We start from the raw sequence: 24372 nt of genomic DNA, 5'->3' as shown, positions 1-24372 counted from the left end.
GTGTAACCGGAGGGTTGCCGGTTCGAACCCCGACCAGTAGGAACGGCTGAAGTGCCCTTGAGCAAGGCACCTAACCCCTCACTGCTCCACGAGCGCCGCTGTAGCAGGCAGCTCACTGCGTCGGGATTAGTGTGTGCTTCACCTCACTGTGTGTTCACTGTGTGCTGTGTGTGTTTCACTGATTTGGATAAATGCAGAGACCAAATTTCCCTCGCGCCACGGGAGAGTATATATACTTATACTATACTTATACTATATGCAGACAGGTTGTAAATCTGTGGTCAGTGATTATCAGACAACTGTTAGTTCTTTTCTTGTAGCACAGCCATCCTTCTGTATGAAATACACCACTATAGGCTGCGGGCACTTGAAAGGAGAGACTTCTCCCTTATAAACGCATCTACGCATTTCAAAATTCTTTCAGTTTTATCTTCATGTATTAAGCCTGTGCAACCTCCTCCATGTTCTCCAGTGGTCCATTTGGCTGCTCCACTTCATCCTTCATATAGTTTAACCTGTTGGCTGCTCCTCACCTGAGCTCTCTCCCCTCACCTGAGCTCTCTTCCCTCACTGTCTCCCCTCACCTGAGCTCTCTCTCCTCACCTGAGCTCTCTCCCCTCACCTGAGCTCTCTTCCCTCAGTGTCTCCCCTCACCTGAGCTCTCTCTCCTCACCTGAGCTCTCTTCCCTCAGTGTCTCCCCTCACCTGAGCTCTCTCTCCTCACCTGAGCTCTCTCTCCTCACCTGAGCTCTCTCCCCTCACTGTCTCTCCTCACCTGGGGCCTCATGTACAAAACTTGCGTACGCACAAAAATGCTGCGTACGCCACTTCTCACGCTCACGTCCGGATGTACGAAGAATGACTTGAACGTGAGAATGTGCGGTCCTCCACGCAAACTTCATGTCTGGCGTACGCACATTTCCAATGTGTATCGTCAGTTGGCGACACATAGAGGCAATGCAGCGCAACAACATTAGTTGATCGCGAGTCTAGGCCTTTATTTGCACAGTATATTGTGAAACGTGAGTTATTAAAAATGATAACACTTCGAAAGTAGGCCTATGTTCCTATATAAATGGACATGCAACATGCTCAAATTCTACTAAGTTATGCAACAACCTATCTATAATGACAACTGTAGACTTATTAGAGGATAAGAATTAAAAGGGAATGTGAAACCTATAGCCTACACATATAGATAGAATAGATAGGCTGACTAATAAGCGCGGATATAAGCTATTTCCCTTAGGGTGATTGACTGCATAAGATACTTTGACTTTCCTCGAGTAAGCATTCACATTATTGTTGTCACACTTGTGTGCAAATATAGGGATATGATCCAGAAATCGTAATGTTGTGGTGATGTGCCCTGGATCAACTTTGTTTATTCCACCTCGATTGATGTAATGTTTTTTTTTTTATTAATGCAGTTGTGTTGTAATGGTTCAAATGCATCAAACCCAGTTATGCAAACCCTGTTACCTACTTGCAGACTGACCAATAATTCTACCACGGTCTCTGACCCTATACTGTAGCTAGCCACTGCTACGCTCTGCCACTACTGTTTTTTTTTTATTAATTACAGATGATAAAAACGTAAGATTCTTGCCATTTCGTCGGATAAACACTTCTACCTTGCATTCGCTGGAGGACTTTTTTTTATTAATTTGATGATTTCAATTATTAAACTTTGGAGCAGCTTTTTGTGAATGGATCCACAAATGAGTTTTCATTGTTATTAATATTGCGGGATAGGCCATTTTGTCTTCGCAGAGGTCTGCGCTCTCGAGTGGCCTTCTAGTTAGCATATTAAAATGAGTGTGATTGAGGGAGGAGAGAGGGTGGAATGTAATGCTCATGCATGTACGCTTAATTTCACGTTAATGGGAATGTACAAAGAAAAGCTGCGTGGAATGCTGCGTACGCACAGTTTCATACATCAGGATTTTTTTGTGCGTACGCTACTTTTCAGGTTTGCACGTACGCAATGTTTTAGTATGAAATCCACGCAAGTCTTTGTACATGAGGCCCCTGAGCTCTCTCCCCTCACCTGAGCTCTCTCCCCTCACCTGAGCTCTCTCTCCTCACCTGAGCTCTCTCCCCTCACTGTCTCCCCTCACCTGAGCTCTCTCCCCTCACCTGAGCTCTCTCCCCTCACCTGAGCTCTCTCTCCTCACCTGAGCTCTCTCTCCTCACCTGAGCTCTCTCCCCTCACTGTCTCCCCTCACCTGAGCTCTCTCCCCTCACCTGAGCTCTCTCCTCACCTGAGCTCTCTCTCTTCACCTGAGCTCTCTCCCCTCACTGTCTCCCCTCACCTGAGCTCTCTCCCCTCACCTGAGCTCTCTCCTCACCTGAGCTCTCTCTCCTCACCTGAGCTCTCTCTCCTCACCTGAGCTCTCTCCCCTCACCTGAGCTCTCTCCCCTCACTGTCTCCCCTCACCTGAGCTCTCTCCCCTCACCTGAGCTCTCTCCCCTCACCTGAGCTCTCTCTCTTCACCTGAGCTCTCTCCCCTCACCTGAGCTCTCTCCCCTCACCTGAGCTCTCTCCCCTCACCTGAGCTCTCTCTCTTCACCTGAGCTCTCTCCCCTCACTGTCTCCCCTCACCTGAGCTCTCTCCCCTCACCGGAGCTCTCTCCCCTCACCTGAGCTCTCTCTCTTCACCTGAGCTCTCTCCCCTCACCTGAGCTCTCTCTCCTCACCTGAGCTCTCTGTCCTCACCTGAGCTCTCTCCCCTCACTGTCTCTCCTGGCTCACTAGTGTCCAGGTTTTTCTCTAGGCATTCATCTGATTTTCTTTAGACCAGTGTCTTTTGGACACTGTTTCCTAATGGCCTCCTTACACCAAACAACTTTGACAAGATTTGGGAAAGATTCTTGAAAGATTTGAGTCTTTTGAGTAAAGCTTGAATGGGGGGGCATTAGTTAAAAGACTACAATCTTTCAAGAATCTTTCCCAAATCTTGTCAAAGTTGTTTGGTGTAAGGTGGCCATAATATGTTCTTCTGCTCTGTCCCAGGGACAGCCTCTTCTCTCTCCTGTCTCCGGACTCACTTTCTGTTTGGATGCTTTCTTTTAGTGTCAATTTAAAAAAACAAATCAGCAGCTCCTCATTTTGTGTTCCTTTTGTATCGAACACTTGTATGTGTTGTGATAGCTGCATTAATACTGTAGATCAAATGAATTCAAAAGCAGTTGTGATCTGGCAAGCTCATTTAATTGTGTTTCTTCTTAATTTGTGAGTATCTGAGAGCTGTATGTTAGAGCAGATCAATGTACATCCCTGATGATCACTGCTGTCCAAAGCACGAGGACCAAGGCGTTGTTTCCCCCCCCCTCTCTCTCTCCCTCTCTCTCTCTCTCTCTCTCTCAGCCTCATTAGTCCTTCATTTGTCTTGTGTCCATCCTTTGGTCCTCCTCTGCATGGTTGTCTTCAGCAGTCGTGGCCATCTCATTTTCACTTCCCTCCATCTTTTCTTCTCCTCCCTCCCTCTTTCTTTCTCTGCCGCATCTTTCAGTCGTGCTCTCGCTCTCTCTCCCTGGCGTCTTCCCCGACTGTCTTCCCTGCGGCCTTCGCGTCCCTCATCTCCTCCTTCATCATGGCCTTGTTGTCTTGAACATCATCCATGTTTTCCTTCCTTTCTTTCAGCTCCCCATTACGTCTTCCACTGGGTCCTTTTTTTCCTGTCTCTCTCATCCAGTGGTTTCCATTTGGGAAGTATTTAGCACGCAAGATGCTGTAAGGCAATCAGACTGGCAACCAGTGTCCTACAGCATTCACGTGTATAGAGATCTAATGAGGAAGGATTTTTTACATCTGGACTCAAGTCCTCTTGCTTGGAATAAATATCTGCTGACATTCTGAGTCATCCGTCTTTCGCCTCATCTCACTGCTGACTCTCCTGAAAAGTTCAAGGAGTTGGTTTTAGTGGAATACCGGTAGTTGAACTGCAGTTGATTATAGTTGAATTACCAGTACTGACTAGGAAAAATATACTGTTCTCCTCCAATGTCAGCAAGACATTGACACTTTTTAAAAGTTTATTTTTGGGGCTTTTTTGCCGTTATTGTGATATTGAGGATAGTGAGAGACCAACAGGAAGCAAGTGGAAGAGACAGATGGGGTGGGCTCAGAAAATGACTCGGGTCGGACTTGAATTCAAACTTGGACCCAAACACGGTATGGGTGCTGTAGCCATTTGTGCCACAGCGCCCCTAAGACATTGACACTTTTAAGCCCAGGGCAGAGTTCCTCCATCTCTCATCTGTCTTCCTGGTTGCATCCTAGTCCTTATTCTCAGTGAGCTCCCGGTTGCATCTCCCCATCTTCGTCACCAACATCATTAATTCTCTCTGGTTTATCTTGAATGTCTGTCTGTCTTCCCCTTCCTTCTGCCATCCTCTATTGTATCCTTCTAACAAGTCAAGTCAAGTCACTTTTATTTATATAGCACATTTAAAAACAACAGGAGTTGACCCAAGTGCTTTACATGGCAAAAGAGATGTTTGGCAAAACAGTTAAAACATAGAAAGGGGCCCAGGGATACACAGGTCTAACTAAAGTAGTGTATAAAATAAGTAAGAAGAAAAACAATATTACATGAGTAGAATTAAGAAGTAGTACCATTTTAAAAAATAATTAGATCAGTTTAACTGACCTTGAACCTTTGTTGCTTTCTTTTTTTTCTTTTAATGCCATATCATGCCCTGTCTTATCTTTCTGTCTTATTGCATATTCGCTGGTGTTACGGATATAGATTGAGCAGACACCTGCTTTGATTTGATGCTTTGATTTATTTTATTTTGACTGTCAAAAAAAGGCATTTATTACATTCAGAAGGCATTTAGCCTCACCTCAGTAATTTTAAAACTCAAATAATATCTTCTCTGATGACATTGGCGCTGTATGTCCAGTCCAAAAAAAAAAAAAAAAAAAACAATCGCGTAATTTTATGAATGGTTAGAGAAGAGTTGTGCAGGCTGCTAGTGAACGCCCTCTAGCAGTAAAACTCTCAGCTTTGCTAGACCTGTAGATCACTGAGAAATGGGTGGCTGTCAATGGGGAGAACAGAACACAGCATAGATCTTCTCAAAAAGGAAGTTCAAAGACACCCGAGAAGAGAAAAGAATACAGAACACCTAGTGAATGAAGGGACCACTACCGCGGCAAGGAAATACACACCGTAGCTGCCAAGCACACACTCAAACAAGAGAAATGGCATGCCTCTGGAAGTGTCATTGTAAATGAGTCAATGGGGGTTGATGGATGAATAATGTTTCTTGAGATATCAAGCTTGAGGCCAGATTCATGTCCACAGCTAAGCCGTGGTGGAGCGACAGTGTGAGTTAGATCACTTCAGTGTGTGACTATTGGGAATGGATCCTAGTGCTCAGATTTGTCATGAGCGCTTGCAGACCTGACATGCGGCTTGGCATTATCAGACGTGCTGGGCCACACTAAGACAACAAGAGAAAACCGCTGCCTGATGCAGCTCTCGGAATTCTAAAAGTGTGCTCTATAATTCTACCGGTAATAGCATGCTGTCCACGCTCATATCTCCTAGAAGCACGAGGAGAAAACACTTTTCGACCGAGCTGGGATTTTTTGTGGCCAGACCAAGGTGTTGAAAGTTTCATGTTATCAAACATTTTGGTTAACCAACAAAGTAATGGGTTTCATTGGGTGAGTTAATTGGGGATTTCTAATTTGGGCAACATAGACTCTACCTGTCGCAGTTATTATTATTGCCTAAAGACAGCACCACTACATGACTGAAGCGATGCTACAGTACTAGTCACTACTAGTGTGAGTGGCAAGGTGATATTGCAAATCAACACAACACCTATAATACAAGGCTATATGAATGATTGGTTGGTTGGTTGTTTTGTTTCACTAATTTCCTGATGAAGGAATTGCAGATTATAGTAAATATACAAAAAGCAAAACATCTTTACCTTTGGTTTTTTGACAGGTTGCTCAGGGTGAATATGGCTGAGGAGTCCTGTGACCAGTCCTGTGTACGTAGGCCAGGATCAAATCCCATAGAGCATTGCATGCACACATCATGGCTATGCTTTGCCATTTGGTTACTGTAAGAAATTTCTCAGAGATACAGATAACCTACTATAACTAGTACTATAACTACTACTATAACCAAGAGAGTCTCCCACCTCTCCCTTACTGTCCAGAAATGATGGTATTCTCATTGAAACAAATGACATCTCACTCCTTCATTTTTCTCCAGCTACATGGGTTTGGTAGATTTTCTGTCTCCCTTACACAGTTGGTCTGCAGTGTGGCTCTTGCCTTTCTTCAAAGAATAATTACTCCGAGGTTTCCTCAGAAATCACATCCCCACATTTTCTGTGGGAACCGCTTGTGCTAAGTTGTTGTGTGTGTGTGTACGTGCGTGCTCACGATTCAGTGAGAATTCTGTAGCCTGGATCTCCTTGGGATAAAACGCTCCAAGCCTGGCGTCCGCTTAACAGTAGCCGTTCTGTGCAGTGGAAAAAGCAGGACACATTGGCAACAGTGTTGAGTTACTGAGGCTAATAGCCGCCCAGGGACAGGCAGCGCTAACCTAATGTATCCATGCCCCAAGTGTTGCGAATTTGGACGAGTCTGAAGGAGGGGGTTGGACGGAACCTTTCTCTGAAGGTTCAGTGTAAAAAGGAGGGGGAGAAAAAAAAAACAGAGAGAAAACATCAGGCTTCCCACCAACGGCGTTCACCTTGAAAGAAGGTCTTTATTCGTAGGCTGTCATACGGAATCGGGCTCGCTCCTGTCTTTCCCACTCTCCCTCTCTTGCTCTCTCTCTTTCACTCTCTCTCCCTCCTTTCCTCCTTCTCTCTCTTTCTCTTTTTCTCCATCTATCTCTCTCTTTCTCTCTCTCTCTCTTTTTTCTCTCTCTCTCTTTTACTCTCTTTTACTCTCTCTCTCTCTCTCTCCCTCTCTCCCTCGACCTCCAGTCCCAGTGAATAGGCTCGGGCCTGATGTTTCAGCACATGCCCCGTCCCAATGACTGCCCCAGCGAGAGGTAACCAAATTAACAGTGGGTGGCACTCTTGACAGAGTAGAAGAGGTCAAATCAGTCCACAACAGCCACAACCACAAGCACAAAAAGGGCAAAAAAAGAGAAAATAGAAGAAATAAATGGCAAACCAGCTGTGTTTGCCCTCAAATTGTAGTCTTGCTCCATGGAAGCAAATCAGGGCAGCTTTTAGTTTTGAAGTTCTGTTTTTTTTTTCAGTGTGTTGTTGCCTCCCACTTGCCATCTGCAAATGTTTTGAACATGAAAACGGGGACTAAAAATTGAGGTTTCATAATGTTTATCAATTGATTGATTTCACATTTGCATGTAGTCATTTTTTGCATGTGTACAAATCCAGTGCCATGCACATATAATACGCCCAAAGTCACAACTCTGAACTTTAAATGAAAGACAAAGACGTTTACAAGTAAGCCCCTTTTAAAGCTGGCCTGATGCCTCGCATTGTGTTGGATGAACTTGTGTGAGATTGAATGCCTTCTCATTGAGTTGATGCTGTTTTCTATTGAGCCGGGGACCGTTCATGAGCTCCAGGTGTGCCGATGTGTTGCAGAGATGTGCATCGGAGGCGCTGGAGAACCTGCCCTTTGTTGGCCAGTTACTGGGGAGGCTCTGTTCGGTCCCATGTGTTACGGCGGATGGTGAGTTTACGACGGCTTTGTGTGAAAGGGTGTGTTTCCCATTTGGCGGAGGGGAGGGAAGCAGTTTCTGCAGGGGGATGCTGGGCTGTTTGGATGCTTCTCTACCCATAAACCCCTGAAGAGGTCTGATGATCCCCCCCCCCCCCCCCCCCCCCCACACACACACACACACTTTCCCCTCTTCCTCGTTCCATCCATCTTCACATATGTTTTTGCACCTCAGCACCTGCATAATAAAATGTACTGTAAGAACAATTTCATGAGAACTAATATTTCAGTCATCATCTCATTAGTTTTCATAGATCAAAAATATATTTTAACATAGACAGGTTATCGTGACTAATAATGTCTTGTATGATACCTTTGGCAATACTACCACTGTCTCACAAAGACATGTTTTGATCAGACTATTTTTGTGTATGCTTTAAATGTTTGCATAAAATAGTGTTTGCAGTCAGCACCATTTTAGTGCTCAGCTTCTCCTTGTGTGTTTCTGGTGTTTCTCCAGAGGAAAGCAGCAGCCTCCTCTTGCAGTGCCTGTGGACTCTGTTTAGCCCAACCCCACGGAGCGCCATCGAGCTCAAGGCTAATGACTGGATACGGGTACTGTATGGAGGCCTTCTTTCTCCTTTCTTTATTCATGTAGCATTTCATCACCGCAGACCCCTCCATACTTTTGGACTGATGTTGTCTAAATGTTAAGCTGCTGTACGCCATAGTGTCTTCTAGGGAAATAAGACACGCACACATTTGTTATGGGTAGTGGATTCTGCCGAAACTCGCGGGCACCACAGGGTAAATACTGCAACTGTGACGTTCAAGTGAAACACACGGAGCACACTGGCAATGCTAAACACACCAAAAGTAAAAAACCTCACAAAGCCCGGTCTCTTCTGGAGTTGTTATTCCACCAGCAATCTTAGCTCAAGGACAGTAAATTAGTAGCGATGCTATAAGCTAGTCTGTTTGACCGCATTAAGTGTCAGAACACTACGCTGATTACCGCAACATTTACCCTGCCGTGCGGAATGTTTGGAATGCCTTGTGCCTGTCCTTACGGCGTGTTTGTCTTTTACCTGTAATTTGATGACCCCCTTCAGTGGCCCTTGGAAATGGACATGACAAAGCATCCAGTAGTGTAGCAATTAGACTAATGATCATCGACATTAAAAAAAAAACATCTTCATGTTTTCCATATGGAGCAGTTCCCACACAACCTTGAGTTCCTTAATGGCGTCCACATAGGTGGTGTACCATAAACAAACTGTAACCCTGCACATATTTGCAAGATTAAATGTGTGTATTTTTTATTAGTTTTTTCTCCCCCTCTTTTCATAATATGAAAGACTCACATAATTAAAGCCAGGCTTTAAAGTAAACTTTTAATTTGCCAGATGTGTGGTGACCTATAGAAGTGGGGAAGCATGGCTTGGCGGGAGGTGTTGGATCACTATAAAGGACCAGATCCCAGGGAATCATTTTTTTCATTGTTGCATACTGTATCAATATGCTCAAGGGTGCTTTGCGGTTCCATGATTAGAAGAGTGAACATAAATGTGTGTGGAAATTAGATGGTATACACAGACTCCATCTTTTTTTTGGGGGGGGGGCTCTGCCAGATCTAGGTGTTAGATCTGGCGCTACTAAATGGTGGAATTTTACAGGGCTGGCAGACCCCATGCCCTGTGCGGCCTACCCTGCCCTGGCACGGGCGGGTGTGTTTGCATAGTGTGTGTAGTTGTGGTGGTGTTGCGATGCTGCTGTTGGGATGTTTGTTGTTGCACCAGTGTACTCAACACAGTGGGTTATTGGCTTATGAAACAAGTTGTTTCAGTCACTGAGAAGACATTATTTATGATGCTCTTAGTTCCCAACTTTACTTTTCCCTTCTCTTTTATGCATGGTGTAGCCTACATACTTTTCATAAATATGAATGAAGGTACAAATTGCCCTTCCAACCACTTTTAGAAGTAAGTATGTACTGTTCACTGCATGAAGAAATATGGGATTGACTTATGGAAATAAATCATTGCAGTGGCCTATAACTATTTATTCCTATAATGTGCCCTAGAATAATATATAATGAAATGACCATATCTGTGACAGATCTGATCAATTCTAATATATTTTTTCCCTCAGTGTTTTTAGCTGTGTCTTATGCATCATAAGAAGAGCTGCAATTTAGTCTGTTACTCAAAAAAACTTCAAAATCAGCTACTAAATTACAGTATATGTAAAGTACAATTTAAACAGTGTTTTTTTTTTTCAGCCATGGACCAGGAATTAATCTGAAATGGCTTTCATTGTGTTTACTGCCTCCCTGTGACATCCCCTGTACGCATATCCCACATGTGTGTTTTGCTTTCTGTTGTTCAGAGCGTTGATCATCTTTTTTTCCAGGGTGCCGTACAGGAAGAGCACGGGAAAAGCCTCACGCTGTTTTACTACCATATGTGTGTCTATTAGTGGAGCTACAAAATTACAAAACACTTTTTTTTTTCTGGTACAGAGGTAAAAAGTTGAGGTATTCACAGGTAGGAAGGGTTAACGTTTTGTCAGATTCACGCAAGTTGAGAGGAAGCATTTGTGTTGGTCTTAGATTTCATTTTCATTTTTCATGAAATCTTAAATAGAACTGGGTGAAATAATTGACTCTCTTATACTGATGTTTGTACAATCGCGGCTGCTTCGCTAATCGACCTACTTTGTGCCACAGTATTATATTGGCTGTGTGAATTCATAGGTTTCGCAGAACACATGGAACTCAACTCACTCAAGTTTAGCCATCAGAAGCAGGCATATGTTTCTCCTTCTTTTTCCCCTCTCTCCCTCTTTCTCTCCTCTCTCTCTCTCTCTCTGTCTCTCTGTCTCTCTCTCTTTGAGCCTGTTTTTCACTCTCTGTTGTCTCAAAGCCCAGTGCTTGATGGTCCCTCTCTCCCTCTCTCCCTCTCTCTCGTTCTCTGCCTCTCTCTGCTAACACATGTTGCTCAGCGGAGCTGGAAGCGCGCCACTTCCCGGCCTGTGTGGTCCCTGTCTGTGAATTCCCAGCAGATGAAGAGTGTTCCGAGACGATCCGTAATGACTATGTGTGCTCTACATCTTTCACCACTCCTGACATTCCACCCCCAGCTCGCTCTGTGTCAGACTCTGGTTTTTTTTTTCTCTCTCTTTTTTTCCTTTTCTTTTTTTAAAAGATGAGGTATTACTGGCTAAGTGGGCATATTTTTCCTCCCTTCTCCCTCTCCATGGCTCTTGGATGTGCAGTGTCTGTATCTGGCAGTGTTGTCTCTCTCTTCCTCAAAGCCTCTCTCCCAATCTCTCTCCCTCTTTCTTTCTCTTTCTCTCTCTCCATCTTTCTCTTTCTCTCTCTTTCTCTTTTTTTTCTCTCCCTCTGTCAGTCTGTATATTTCTCAGTTTCACATAAACATGCGCGCACGCACGCATACACACATACACACACACACACACACACAAACACACAAACACTTCCATAGTCTTGTTTCAGTTTCCAGCTTGTTTTCCAACCAGCGGCCTTCCTCCCTCAACTTTGCCCACTTGCAGCTGGTAACAGAGAGCTTAACGCAAACTAGTCTGATCTCCAAACTCTCTGAACTCTCTCCCTCTCTCCCTTTTTTTTCTCCTGTCGTATGCACTTTCTGCATTTGCCAAGGGGGATATTTTTTGATTCAAGCACCGCATCCATATGTCTTCAAGCTTGCCTAATTGCCATGTTTAAGGCAATGTGGTACGCCCCCCCCTCCACCACCACTAGCACCACCACCATCCCTCCCCCAACCCCATCATTCCTTTCTCCACACACACACACACACACACACATGCACACACACATACACACACATACACACACATACGCACACACTTGAAAAAGGGCTTTAAGTGTGAGTTACTGTGTTTTTGCAGCTCAGATGGTAGTAATTGAGCTTCGGTTGGGTCTGTGGAGGACATCCTAACATGCTCGAAACTAACCCAAACCGCACGGCTCGACCACAGGGAGCAGTGTTTTCCATCGGGCTCCTCTCCTGCGCTCGACTGTTTGCGGCCTAATTCTTCGCGGAAGCGTGCCCATTTGCTCTGCACCGTAAGCACAATTGGGTGTTCTCTTTCGCTTTTTTTTTTTTCTCCAAGGCCGTAAAAAGACGAGCTTTCAATTATGAATTTAAATTTACAGTTTTGTTCGTTTTTTTCTTCCCCCCGTCTGTTTTGTTTTGATGTAATGGGTTACTGAATTTGTCATGCTTGAGGCTTCTAAAACGACAGACTTGACTCTGGCTAAGGTTAGGGAGAGACAAGCCACCCCACAGCCTCTTGGTGCTCCAGTATCTGATGGGGAGACGTCTCCCCCGTTTGCAGCCCGCATCCAGCGTCGCAGTTCAAAGGCGAAACCCAGAGAGACCCGTCTCGCGCTAATCATGTTATCATGTGATTACACAGATCAAGATGACATTCTTATAAAGCCATCTGTTATCGCTTATGAAATTATTTGTAGGGGTTTGGTGCTTTTTACCACACACACACATACCCACACACACACATACACACACACATACACATACACACACACATACACACACACAGAGAGAGAGAGACACAGGCAGCTCCATGATTATTGATTTTCGGGGATCAAGCGAGTCTTTCCAAGAATCTTGAGGGCGAAAGGCTTTTAAAGTTGAGGTTAGGTTTCAGAATTTGCTCAGCCCGCCGGGCCTCTGTGCTTTAATGGCTTTAATCTTTGCATTGCCGATGAGGGATACTTACAGCACTTACACAGGCTTTGTCGCCATACAGTTTAAAGCTGAGTGCCTCCAGATTTGGCCTGATTGTCGGACTGAAACGCGTGCCACAGCATGCTGTGCGCGGACACGTAGCAAGGTTAAAGGAAAACGGTTTGAGTCTGTAGATGCGTCGCACAATCTCTGAGACTTTGATCTTAATCAGGGTAATCAGAGCTTATCTACTTTCAGCATTCTCACCTCACCAAGTTGAAGATATTTGCATAAGCACCTTTGTGTGTCTGGTGCCAGTAGGCATATCACTTTGGCTCTACTTTTAAGGACTCAACCAAATGGAAAAATAGAATAATTTCAACTCTGTGATCATGTTGATGTACAAAGCCAGTTTGGGTTTTTCTGACCTCAGATTATTTCTCTCCCATTGTTCATCCATTACGTTTTATTCAGTACTCTTCATTAATAAATGAAAGGCCTTATGAAGCAGCACTTATCCTACTGAGCAGAGACAACTAAAGTATAATCAGAAAGGTGCACAGGAGCAGTGGTCTCTAGGATTGACCCTCAACTTCAGTACTTACCCTCAACCAGGTGATCAGGCTGCTATGGAGGAGGCTCTGATGGGCTTAGGAGCTTACATCTCCGTCGTCTGGTGGAACTTCAGCAAAATTTCTACTGTTAAGGAGTGTTCTTTTTGTGGTAGGCCTACTCTAAACAAGTATCTTAGCGTCTCTGCAGGTGCATGCTGGTGTGTGCCTCTTGGAGGTCCACTTGGAGGTGTGCACGAAGGTTATTCGTTTTGGAGGCTGGTCATTCAGCCTACTAAGGCTTCAATTTGAATTTAGTTTTTGAAATGTATGTTTTTTCTACTACAGACCTCTGTAGGAAATACAGTCTATCAACCAGTACATGGAGTTGATTTGGCCTTAAAAAATTCCCTTGGAAATGTACATGCCGTTATACAAAGATGTGTAGTGAACTGAGTTTCACAGAGCTTGTTTTTATGGTTTACAGGCGAAGACACCATTTGGAACTAATGAGTTATTCAGTTCATGACGCTGAATTAAGTGTCAGAACTGCTGTTAATGTGAAGAACTGTAGCCGTTGAGTGGAAACAGACTAATTTCCATGCAGTTCCAGATGCAAACCTAATTTCTCTGGACCATTTGAGGATATCAGATGCAATTTCATTTGGAATTGATTTTTTTCCAAGACAGGATTAAGCACTCTGTGTCTCATAAGGGCATTTTCTGGTTGTGCGAAGTGCTGTTTGCTGGTTCCGTTTTAGTGAAAGCAGACTCGTTTCCACACACAAGCCAGTCTGATTCCTCCACACACCATTACTGGCTTTTAATTGTTTCAGCATGCAAGCACAAATGTACCCCCAAATGACTGTCGTCTGCTGCTGAAAAGTGAAGATGTGTTTTTTTTTGTCCTCTGCAGAAAACAATGTGCCATTTAGTTGCAGCGGACGAAGAGGGGTGGTCTGTTATGAAACATGTAGGACTACCTTCAAAAGAGTACAATGTGAGCACTCTCAAAAAGGTATGTTATTTATTTATTTATGTATCTATTTATTTATTTATTTATTGATTGATGTGGCACATAAAACTACTTAGTTGATGCTTAGCTTCCAGAAGACGCTGTATGTTGGCCTGTGCTCTTTCTGTAGATGATGTGCCTTCTGACTGAGGCTGTCAACAGAGGCTGCAGCAGTTTCAGGAGTCCAACAGAGAGGTGATCTCTTGTTCATGTGCTGGAGCTAGTTAAAGAGTTGGGGCCCTTATTTAAATGCTGCGCAGAAGTCTACCTACAGCTTGCTTAATAACTATGCTTAATCTATTTGCACATTTAATACCATGAGAAAGATTCTAAGCACAAGCAGTGGTGGGTCAGCTGTCTCTCGCCACATGATGCCGTTAGTTCATGCACAAACTGACCTTGCACTTTGCCCAGCAGTTAAATTAGGGTCCCATGTGTTGGTGTACAAATGGACAGCCAGGCACAATGATTGCATCTTTATAAGTACAGATTATTTCATTTATCAATGAATGCACCTTTATAAGTACAGATCATTTCATTTATCTTGTAGAATTCTAAATCGTAAATGCATCCTTAGTCATAGACATGTGTGCACAGAATGGAAGACAGAGAGTATGTGTGTTTGTGTGTGTTGAGGGGGTGGGTCTCAAATGTATAAGAGCTACCGTATCTGACTTAATTGCGTTATTGGTTTAATTGATTGTATACACTTGGATGGATGGATAGATGAAACTATTTTCAAATGAAAAATATAGTAATTATAATATATATAAATATAGTAATTATATATAAATGTAGCAAATAAAGAACTTTGCTGCTCATAAATCACGTGGCTTCTGTGCAGGTGCCTCTGTGATGGCCTTCACAGTCTGTCGCTGACCTGTGTGCCTCTGGTCACACGCCCTGAAGCGGCTCCTCTGATTGGTGCTCTCCTGCGGAGGTCTGTGACATGTGCACACACCCAGCTAAGCGAAGAGTTTGTGGAGGCAGTTTGCTCCGGCTTTCTTGAGTAAGTGGTGCTGAAATCAGTGAAACTTGAGTACAACACTCGAATAGAAGTTGAATATTTACCGGTAGTCCCATTTTCATGTATGCCCTCATAATTAATAAACACTTGGTTATTCTCCTGTGATTATTATTTGAAAAGCCGGGCTTAAAGTGTTCAGGCACCATACCTGAATTCAGGCGTGAGCTGGTATGCTTAAGATTTGAAAATAGGCAATGAGACAACAGGATATATGACGTCATCATAAATCATAATTTCCCATTCCCTGAACAACCATCAGCAGTCGGGTCAGAGTATGATTTTTGTATATGAAGATGTATATGTCTTGTTATGATCATTTTTCCCATTTTCTTTCAGTAAGAAGCTGCACCTTGATGTCCAGACAGTGGTGGCCCTCTGGTGTCACAACCTGTCCAGCCTGGAGAGGGCGGTGTTGAGGCTTGTGTCTTCTGTTCTCTCAGGCCCAAGAGTAGACCTGCAGACTCTAGACAAGCAGGTGAATGCTTCACTCCTGGTAAGTTCTGCACACCGTGAGAGAGTTTCAATGTATGTTTGAATGCAGGTGTATGTTGGTTTGGGTGTGTGTGTGTGTGTGTGTGTGTGTGTGTGTGTGTGTGTGTTTGTGTTGTTGGGGTCTTTGGAGACTACGATGAAAATAAACACACCCTGAGAATGCACCCTGTATAGACAAGAAGAAATGTTTATTTATGTATTTATTTATTTTGGATATTTAGTAGCGTTCCCACAGACCCATCTGACAAACACTTGAGGATTCTCGCCCACTTACTGTTTTTACGGCTCCGAGGACCCTTTGATTCACAAAACAGCGCTTTTTCTTTTTTTTTTTTTTTTTACGCGGTGTTCAGAAAACGGGGAAGCAAGTAATTAGTTTCACATTCTTGTTTTCACTTCAAACCTCCCTTCACTGGCGTTTTGATCCAATGATAATAAACAGCAACTTTCAAGGGGCCTCTGCCAAAAAAAAAAGAGAGAGAGAGAATGAGAGAAGAAGAAGAGGAGAAAAAAACAGGATGTTTTGGGGATAGAGTAATTGACCCTCCCTGAAGTGGAGGAGAGAGTAAGGTATGGGAGGATTATGCTGGGAGCCCATCTGTTTTCACTAGGGGCAAGCTCACTCTCAGGCAAGAAAAGGCCTTCAAACAAGACTATTTTGGCCTTGTGGCTTTCAGTGTATTGCATCTGATTATTTGGCTTAGCAGTAGAAACAATAGACACATTTGAAAGGCCGCTTTCATATTTCCTAATGTTTTACACAGGCTGGTGGCCCGGAGAGGGGGACGTGTTTGATAGCCACAGTACAGCATGGCTGCCACTAGGTGGCACGATGCCCCATTTTCACAACTCATCAGACTCCCTATTGTTTTTGTCAGTAAATCAAACAGGTCAATAAGATGTCATTGTACACTCTAGTATATTGTCATTATATAACGGCTCATACTGCATACTCTTTCACTGTGGTCTCTGGGAGGACCACAGTGGAAGAGTGCATATCCCAGCATCCTCTTCTCTCTTTCTTTTTTTTCTCACTCTCCTTCTCTCTCTTTCTCTCTCCTCCTCTCCTCTCCTCTCTCTCTCTCTCTCTCTCTCTCTCTCTCCACACTCCATTGCTGCCCAGATATTTATGTCCCCTCTGAGGATAGACTTTCGTGTGGACAGCTTTACGTTAATCCTTAACCTTTCCTGCTTTCTTTCTTTTTTCTGCTCTCCCTCATCCTCCCGCTTGTCGCTGTTTTTCGCTGGCGTCTTTTGGCGAGTGGTAAATAACTAGGATGCCATCGGGGTGAGAGAGGGGGGAATAGTTGAGATGCTCGATGCTGGGGTTATTGTAACTGGCTCTGGGGGCTGGGGGGCCTCGCGGAGTAGGGCCTCAGGGTGGAGCTGTGGGCTGGCTGCTCGGCTGCTCCAGGGCTCTGCTGGTCTCCGTTCGGAGGATGTGGTGATCACGGGAGAGCCCCTCCGCCCAAAGCCAGCCCAGGCCGCCAGGGAAGCAGGCGGCACAGGGACTACTGCGCGTCGTGTGCATTTTCCACCCAAGTCCTTCGTCTTCCTTCTTCACTTACTCCCCTTTTTTGTTTCTGTCTCTCTGTCTTTCTTTGACTTTCTTTGTGTCTCTTTAGTTCTTCTTTTGATATTTTGTCATTTTCTTTTTTCCTTTCTTTCATTCTTTCTTTCTTTCATTCTTTCTTTCTTTCTTTTATTGTCCTTTCTGGACATCTTGTGTCTGTGATTGTCTTTCTTGTTCTCTCCCCTCTCACACACACACTCTTTTAACTCCACACACTCGCTGTTCTCACTTCTCACTATGTGTGTGTGTGTGTGTGTGTGTGTGTGTGTGTGTTTTTCCCCCTCTCTCTCTCTTTCATTCTTTCTCTCTCACACAATGCGAGGCACGCCAGCACATGTGGGACTTTTATTTGGGCGCTTTTGTGGGTGTGGGAAGGCTTTAATTGCATTCTTATCTCATTTGACCGGTGGAAAGAGGGAGAAAATACCATCTTTTCCTTTTTTTCCCTTCTCCACCCCCCCCCTCCCCCTCCCCCTTTTCTCTGAGCGTTGCGTTCTTCCCGTCAGTCTTGGGGGTGGAAGCGCCCGCCGTCGCCGTGCCAACCAGTACAGTACAGCTGCGCTCCCTTTTTCCCGGCACCTTTTCTCAAAGAGCCAAACGTGCCAAATGTGAAACAGATGATTGATTTCTCTTTTATGACTGAGCACTGGTGCATTGTTTTGATGGGAGCGCCAAACTGATGAACCTCTTGTGGGCATGAAGCTGAAGTAAACAGGGAGCCAAATTGGAACCATTTGGCGCATTGATGATCTAGGCAACAGTGACCTCTAGTGGTGAAATGAGGGGAAAGCGCACCTCTTGATCTGGGTTTTTTTTTTAATATGGGTGCTTTCTTTGTCTTTTCACAGCCTCAGGCCTGCGCGCAGCGTTGTTCAGTGTTTCTAGTCGTGAACGAAATCTTCAGGTGAGTTTGGGAAAAGATTATCCACAGGTTCCCTCCTCGGGCACTTTTTTGTAGATCCCAGAGTCAGTTGGGAAGAAGTTATTCAGAGAACTTCCCTAGAGCTGGATTCTCTGGACTGCATCTCATATGAAAACATGCTCTTTCCACTAAATGCCATAGAATGGTTCTACAACCAACCAACAGCATGATTGCAAGCAAAGAGAGGATGCACCTTTGGTCTATGTTCAAATGCAGGGTTTCCCATACATTGACTTATTTGTGGCGGCCCACCACAATATCAACATTGACCACCACACAATGATTTTCCAGGTTGTGGGTTAGCCACGCTGCGCTAATTTGTTAAAAACTTTTGCATTCAAGTTAATTCTGCAAACCTACCACCACAAATAGAATTCAATTCTGTGGGAAACACTGAAATTATACAGTATGACATATGAGGGCCTCATGAATACCACTTTTTTTTTTAAGTATATTTTTTGGGCCTTTTGCCGTGAGACAGGAAGCAAGTGTTAGAGAGAGTAGGGGTGGGATCGGGAAATGACCGCAGGTCGGATTCGAACCTGGGTCCGCGTGGGCACTTGGGCCCGTATATGGTACGGGCGCTGTAGCCAGTTGCGCCACAGCGCCCCCCCCCCCCCCCAAAGACCACATTTGTAATAAATAATTCCATTTTCTTTACTCCTTTCCCCTCCTGGTGTCCAGGTGCATGTTGCTGGAGATGGAGGAGAGCTCTGTGCTCCGCCTGCTGATCCAGTCGTTCACACGCTGCTTCCTCAGAGCGCTGGCAGCCCAGGACCCAGAGGTACTGTACAGCACCGTCCAGCCTCGGGCGACACGCTCGCAGAGAAAGGCCAGGGGCCTGGGGTGGACGTTGTGTGTGTCAGTTAGGTTTAATTGTGTCAACAAGAAAAGTAGATCACAAAAAAAAACTTTTTTTTTTTTTGCCTGGTGAACAGCTTCAAGGGAGGTTAAAGTTGGGTCTCTCCCATCAACAGCGATGTCATGTGCCGATATCTGTCGCACCATGCTGATGAATCCAACCAGGTAGATGTGCCATGTGTGAGGCTTTATTATGTGCTTCACCACGATTGATAGAAGCTAGTTCACATTGGATGGGGAGTTGTATTAAACAGGAACAACAACATGGCATATCTCAGTATGTGAATGAACCTGATGCTGATCCTGAAGATTGAGTGATCCATTTAGACCAGTGTTTCTCAAACTTTTTCAGACCAAGGACCACTTAATCAATAAAAAAAACCTCACGGACCACCTAGCTAAAAAAAAGAGTAGACCTACTTAAATAGTTACTTACACAATAGGCTTACTCACTGAGCCATGTTGCTTATTTTCTTTGCACCTTGCTTATTGTGTCAGAGGATTCATATGATTTAAACTAGCATAACTTACATAGGCAGCGTTGCAGAACTGTTTGGATTTACATACAAGTTGGTTCAATATGGCAAACAACTCATCTATATTATATTTTATCATGTCTGCTCGCGGACCACTTGGGATAGCTTGCGGACCACCAGTGGTCCCCGGACCACACTTTGAGAAACACTGATTTAGACAGTGAAGTTTGTGGCACTATGACTGACTAATAAACCATCAGACTGTATGGGATTATTCATAGCCACACTGACATCAAATACAACAGGTAAAAGTTAGCATATTATGTTGCCTATAGGGGATAGTGATGATGTGTTCAACTTAGCTGGCTAGTATTTCATTAACCACAGCAGACTTTGCTTTAAAAAAAAAAAAAAAAAACCACGTGGGTGTGTAACGGTAAGGCTGTGGCCGTGCACTACGCTACCAACGGGAATAAAACTGACTCCTCAAATAGCACTTAATGTCCAGACACATTACTCTGTTGTCCAGGAAGTGGGTGTGCCTGAAGACTTGAGTTAGAAACGAATCAAATAAACTCCCTGGGCACCAAATGGTTCACTGTGTGTGAGTGCCTCAGTAGCTGACCGCTCCCTCGGCTAGTTTCCAGCCAGCCTCACAGACACCACCGCCCCCCCCCCCCAAACCTCTGATTGACAGAGACGGCAATTACCATGTCACCGTCACGTCACCCACAGAGCTGCCCGTGAACGCCGCTACCGCCGCCGCTGCTCTTGGACGGCCCGTTCAAAGGGAACGCGTCACGCTCGTCTCTCCTCACTCACGCTCGGAATTTCATTGGAGCTGGTTCATGGGATTTGCAATGGTTTTAGCATTAGGTTGTGGCATTTGGGAACGGCTCTTAGTGCTGTACTGTGCTGTGGTGATGGTTGTGTGTGTGTGTGTGTGTGTGTGTGTGTGTGTGTGTGTGTGTGTGTGTGTGTGTGTGTGTGTGTATGTTTCAGGACAGATTGGCTCTGAAGAGCTTCTTCCCTCTGGTGACTGTAAGCCTACAAATGCCCGTGCTCACCCTACCGTCAGGTGGGTTGCAACCTCGTAATTGTCTACCTTCTCGCATGCCAGCATGGACAAAAGTGTCTGCCCCAATACACTTACATCCACATTCATTTGGCAGTCCCAAACATGCCTTGTACCTTGCTTTGTAAAGTGTACGGTCAGAGGAAAATGCTTCAGATGTGCTCACTAAGAGCAGAGACACCCTGCCAGAGAATCCCTGCTGCGTTAATAGACTGACCTACAGTAGCTGGACATCAGCGTAGGGCTTCTTCCACCTCTGACATTACAGTCTGCATCCCTGACTCTCTCACTGATTCACCCTCTTGTGCACCAAGTTTGTCATTCTCACCCGCATCATTGATTTCTTTATGTGTTCCTGATTGGCTATCACTGACACCTGTGGCTCTGTGGACTCCTCTCCTCACCTGGACTCGTCCTCAGAGGTTCCTCAGGACGTGTGGCTTGAGCACCTGATGGGCATCAGCGCCCAGCTCCAGCTTGCCAGCGCAGAGGCAGAGGAGCGAGTCGACAACGCAAGGCAAGAGACTTGAGGATGATGATGTTCTCAAACTATCGCTAGCTGTGGTCCTAATGCTAACGCTAACTTTAACGGGTATACGGTACCTCTGAGACAGCCAAGCCTCTCTCTCTTTCTCTTTCTCTCTTTTTCTCTTTCTCTCTCTCTTTCTCATACACACACACTTAATTCCCAGTCTTTCATTCCAGCCCACACACACACACACACACACACATATGGTCGCACTCACACACATTCATGGTCACACACACCCATGATCGCACACACTCATGATCCCATTCCCACACACACACACACACTCCCACTCATACACACACACACATATAGTCATACTCATTCGTGGTCACTCACACAGACAGACACACACTCCCGGTGGCTTCTTTCCCTCCCATGTGCGGCGGTGTGGCGGTGGCTGCTTGCTGAGGTCAGCCAGAATGCGGTGGGTCAGGAGGGAGGGAGGGAGTGCTCTGCTCTGCTCTGCGTAAAAAAAAAAAAAAGGCTGACTTCAAAAGTCTTCACCAAAACAAACAGCTGCAGGGGCCCCAGCCTCCCCGTGTGTCTGGCTGGATTACTTCTCCTCCAGAAGCCCTCAATCAGCGGGATTAGCCCAGCGCTGCTCACCCACCGGCCCGAGATGTTTGTGTGAGGCCTTCAGGATGGAGGAGGGGGGGGGGATTTATGCTCTACAACGTAACAGTGAATACTCTTGGACACACTTTGTGTGAGGTGGCCCCAAAGGCAAAATGTGCGCAATGCTTAATGTACTATGATCGTACTCGGTGTACATTTTGTATTGGTGTGTTTTACAACTCGGGGTTAGATTCATGTGCAGTCACCAACTGGCCCCGAGATGATTGCGTGAGGTCTTTAGTACAGAGGTGGGGGGATAGAGCAAATGCATGAAAGAGTGAGAGAAGGGGAGCGAGAGAGAGAGAGAGTTGAGAAAGAAGAGGTAAGAGTGAGAAAGAATCCTGAGGCCTTTTTCTCCGCTACTTGTTGACTTCCTTTCTCCCTTTCTTTTTTCCTCTATCTCCACGGCTTAATTGAGGGGTATGGGAGGATGAAGTCACGAGAGCTGGGCCCCAGCTGTCAGTGTTTAGTAGCGACGGCAGCCATTGAAACACTACTGACGGATTGCCAGGAAATTCAGACGTCCTCTCTCTCTCTCTCTCTCTCTCTCTCTCTCTCTGTCTCTCTCTCTCTCTCTCTCTCTCTCTGTCTGTCTGTCTGTCTGTCTGTCCAAAGTCAGTGATATGGCCAACACAACTGTTGTTTATGTGGTGTTTTTTTTCACGCTCTGCCCTTGTCGACCTCTCTGTGGACAGCCACTCTGTTCTATTCGAGAATTTTTCACTGTGCCGTGTGTATTTCAGGCTGCTGTGTGGACTACGGAATGACGTTCGCACACATATGCTGCACGCATTTTGTGTGTGTGTGTGTGTGTGTGTGTGTGTGTGTGTGTGTGTGTGTGTGTGTGTGTGTGTGTGTGTGTGTGTGTGTGTGTGTGTGTGTGTGTGTGAGAGGCTAATCCATCTCTCGTGTGGGTGCAGTGGCTCTGTGTTTGAGGTGTGGTTCCTGCTGCTCCAGGGCGGAGGCTGGGTGGATGTGGCGGCTCAGTTGCTGGCCTCTGCTCAGTCCCACGCCGCCTCCTCTTCCTCCTCCTCTTTCTCCTCTTCCTCGGAGTCCAAGAGCCGGGCCCTGCTTTGGCTCCTTACGTTCTTCTACCACCCTACCAACAGAGGGCACCAGAGGACACAACAGTGGGTAGGTCTCAGAAATAGAGACAGAAAGTTTGTGTGTGTGTGTTGGGAGCCTCTTCGGTTTGGAGAACATTTGCAGAGCATTACAAAGAGGGTCATCAAAAGTACAAACGTTCAAAAGTTTGAAGCAAATATCCACATGGCTGGTAGGAGCAGCAGGTGGGTCTGGGCAGAATTTCCAGCCGACAAATGTGAGAGAGAGAGAGGGGGAGAGAGAGAGAGGGAGAGAGAGAGAGCTTGTCTGTGTGTTAGTGTGCGTTTGTGAGAGTGAGTGTGTGTTTTTATGAGAGAGAGAGAGTGAGTGAGTGTGTGTGTAAGAGAGAGAGTGTGTGTTTTTATGAGAGAGTGAGTGAGTGTGTGTGTACGTGTACTTTGGGTAGCTAATGTGCAGGATGTGCTCGTTGACCCCAGACCAAGTGCGTACGCTCTGGTATGTCTACTGGGCAGCTGCCGTATTTCCAGAGGTCAACATCGCAACTGCGGTAATGCCTCACAGCTCCTCCTGATTCACAACAAGTGTGGACTCAGTTCTGGTCTGCTCCCTAGCCAAATCAACCGCAGAATCAACCATTGCAGCCCGTCAGACATAACAAATAACAACACAGACAAAACAACGACAAAATGCATCAATAGGTTGCTAGAAGATAGTTTGACTTTCTATTTTTGACTTGTGTTTATACACAGTGTGACCTAGCTGGTGTCAGACTTTATATTGGATTGTGTCATTGTGTTTGCCCAGTTCGGAATAGATCTGCTTCTGTAAACCAGATGTTTGCAGTTCTTAATGGATGGATGATGGATCTGGTCCCCTGTGTTCGTGTGTGTGTGTGTCCAGGAGTGTGTGCAGCAGGTCTGGGGTGACCTGAGAGGTGTGTGTCTGAGTCCAACGCCTCCTCCTCCTCGTGCGCTGGACACCGTGGCCGAGTCTCTCCTCTCCCGCGTCTCCTCCAGGCTGGCCCTGCGTCTCCTCCTCAGCCTCGCCGCCTTCTCACCGGCGCCGGGCGATGCCGTCGCCTTGCAGCTCATTCAGAAGGTTAGCCCAGCAGCCATGTTTGTGTTTTTAAGCTTTACTTCTACCGTGGCTCAGCTGGCAGAGAAAGGGGCAACAATACCAAGATCATGGCACCTATACACAAATAACCCCTATACACCTATACACAGAGAACCCCTATACACCTATACACAGAGAACACCCATACACAAAGAACCCCTATACACCTATACATATAGAACACCTATACATATAGAACCCCTATACACAGAACCCCTATACACCTATACATATAGAACACACAGAGACACAGAGAACCCCTATACACCTATACATATAGAACACCTATACATATAGAACCCCTATACACAGAGAACCCCTATACACCTATACATATAGAACACACAGACACAGAGAACCCCTATACACCTATACACAGAGAACCCCTATACACCTACATTATACAAAGAGAACCCCTATACACCTATACAAAGAGAACCCCTATACAAAGAGAACCCCTATACACCTATACAAAGAGAACCCCTATACAAAGAGAACCCCTATACACCTGTACAAACCCAAGTACTGATAAAAGTGTAGAGTTGCAGTGCAGTGAGTCACTTTAGTTGGCAGCAGGCAGGACAGCAGGCTTTTACTGTCTAGACTGTAACAGTGTGCCAGAGGAGTTTTGGCTTGACTTT

General features: G+C 45.4%; 1 protein-coding gene across 1 annotated transcript in view; it reads left to right on the top strand.

The window, feature by feature from the left end:
• fancc (FA complementation group C) overlaps positions 1-24372 on the top strand; it is a 31359-nt gene that overhangs the window by 5392 nt on the left and 1595 nt on the right. The window contains exons 3-14 of the mRNA XM_076289280.1: positions 7600-7687; positions 8196-8290; positions 13879-13980; positions 14108-14172; positions 14822-14986; positions 15341-15497; positions 17918-17973; positions 18676-18775; positions 20331-20406; positions 20824-20920; positions 22471-22684; positions 23516-23713. Of these exons, the coding sequence (XP_076145395.1) occupies positions 7600-7687; positions 8196-8290; positions 13879-13980; positions 14108-14172; positions 14822-14986; positions 15341-15497; positions 17918-17973; positions 18676-18775; positions 20331-20406; positions 20824-20920; positions 22471-22684; positions 23516-23713 (1413 nt within the window). The remainder of the gene's footprint in view (positions 1-7599; positions 7688-8195; positions 8291-13878; positions 13981-14107; positions 14173-14821; positions 14987-15340; positions 15498-17917; positions 17974-18675; positions 18776-20330; positions 20407-20823; positions 20921-22470; positions 22685-23515; positions 23714-24372) is intronic.

This window comes from Alosa pseudoharengus, unplaced genomic scaffold, assembly GCF_046254945.1.
Source record: "Alosa pseudoharengus isolate Yale_2024_CS ecotype anadromous, Long Island Sound unplaced genomic scaffold, YU_APseudo_1.1 YU_APseudo_1.1_scf_17, whole genome shotgun sequence".
NCBI classification, from domain to species: domain Eukaryota; kingdom Metazoa; phylum Chordata; class Actinopteri; order Clupeiformes; family Clupeidae; genus Alosa; species Alosa pseudoharengus.
The sequence above is the reverse complement of the archived record's forward strand: the minus strand, read 5'-3'. Positions and strand labels throughout refer to the sequence as shown.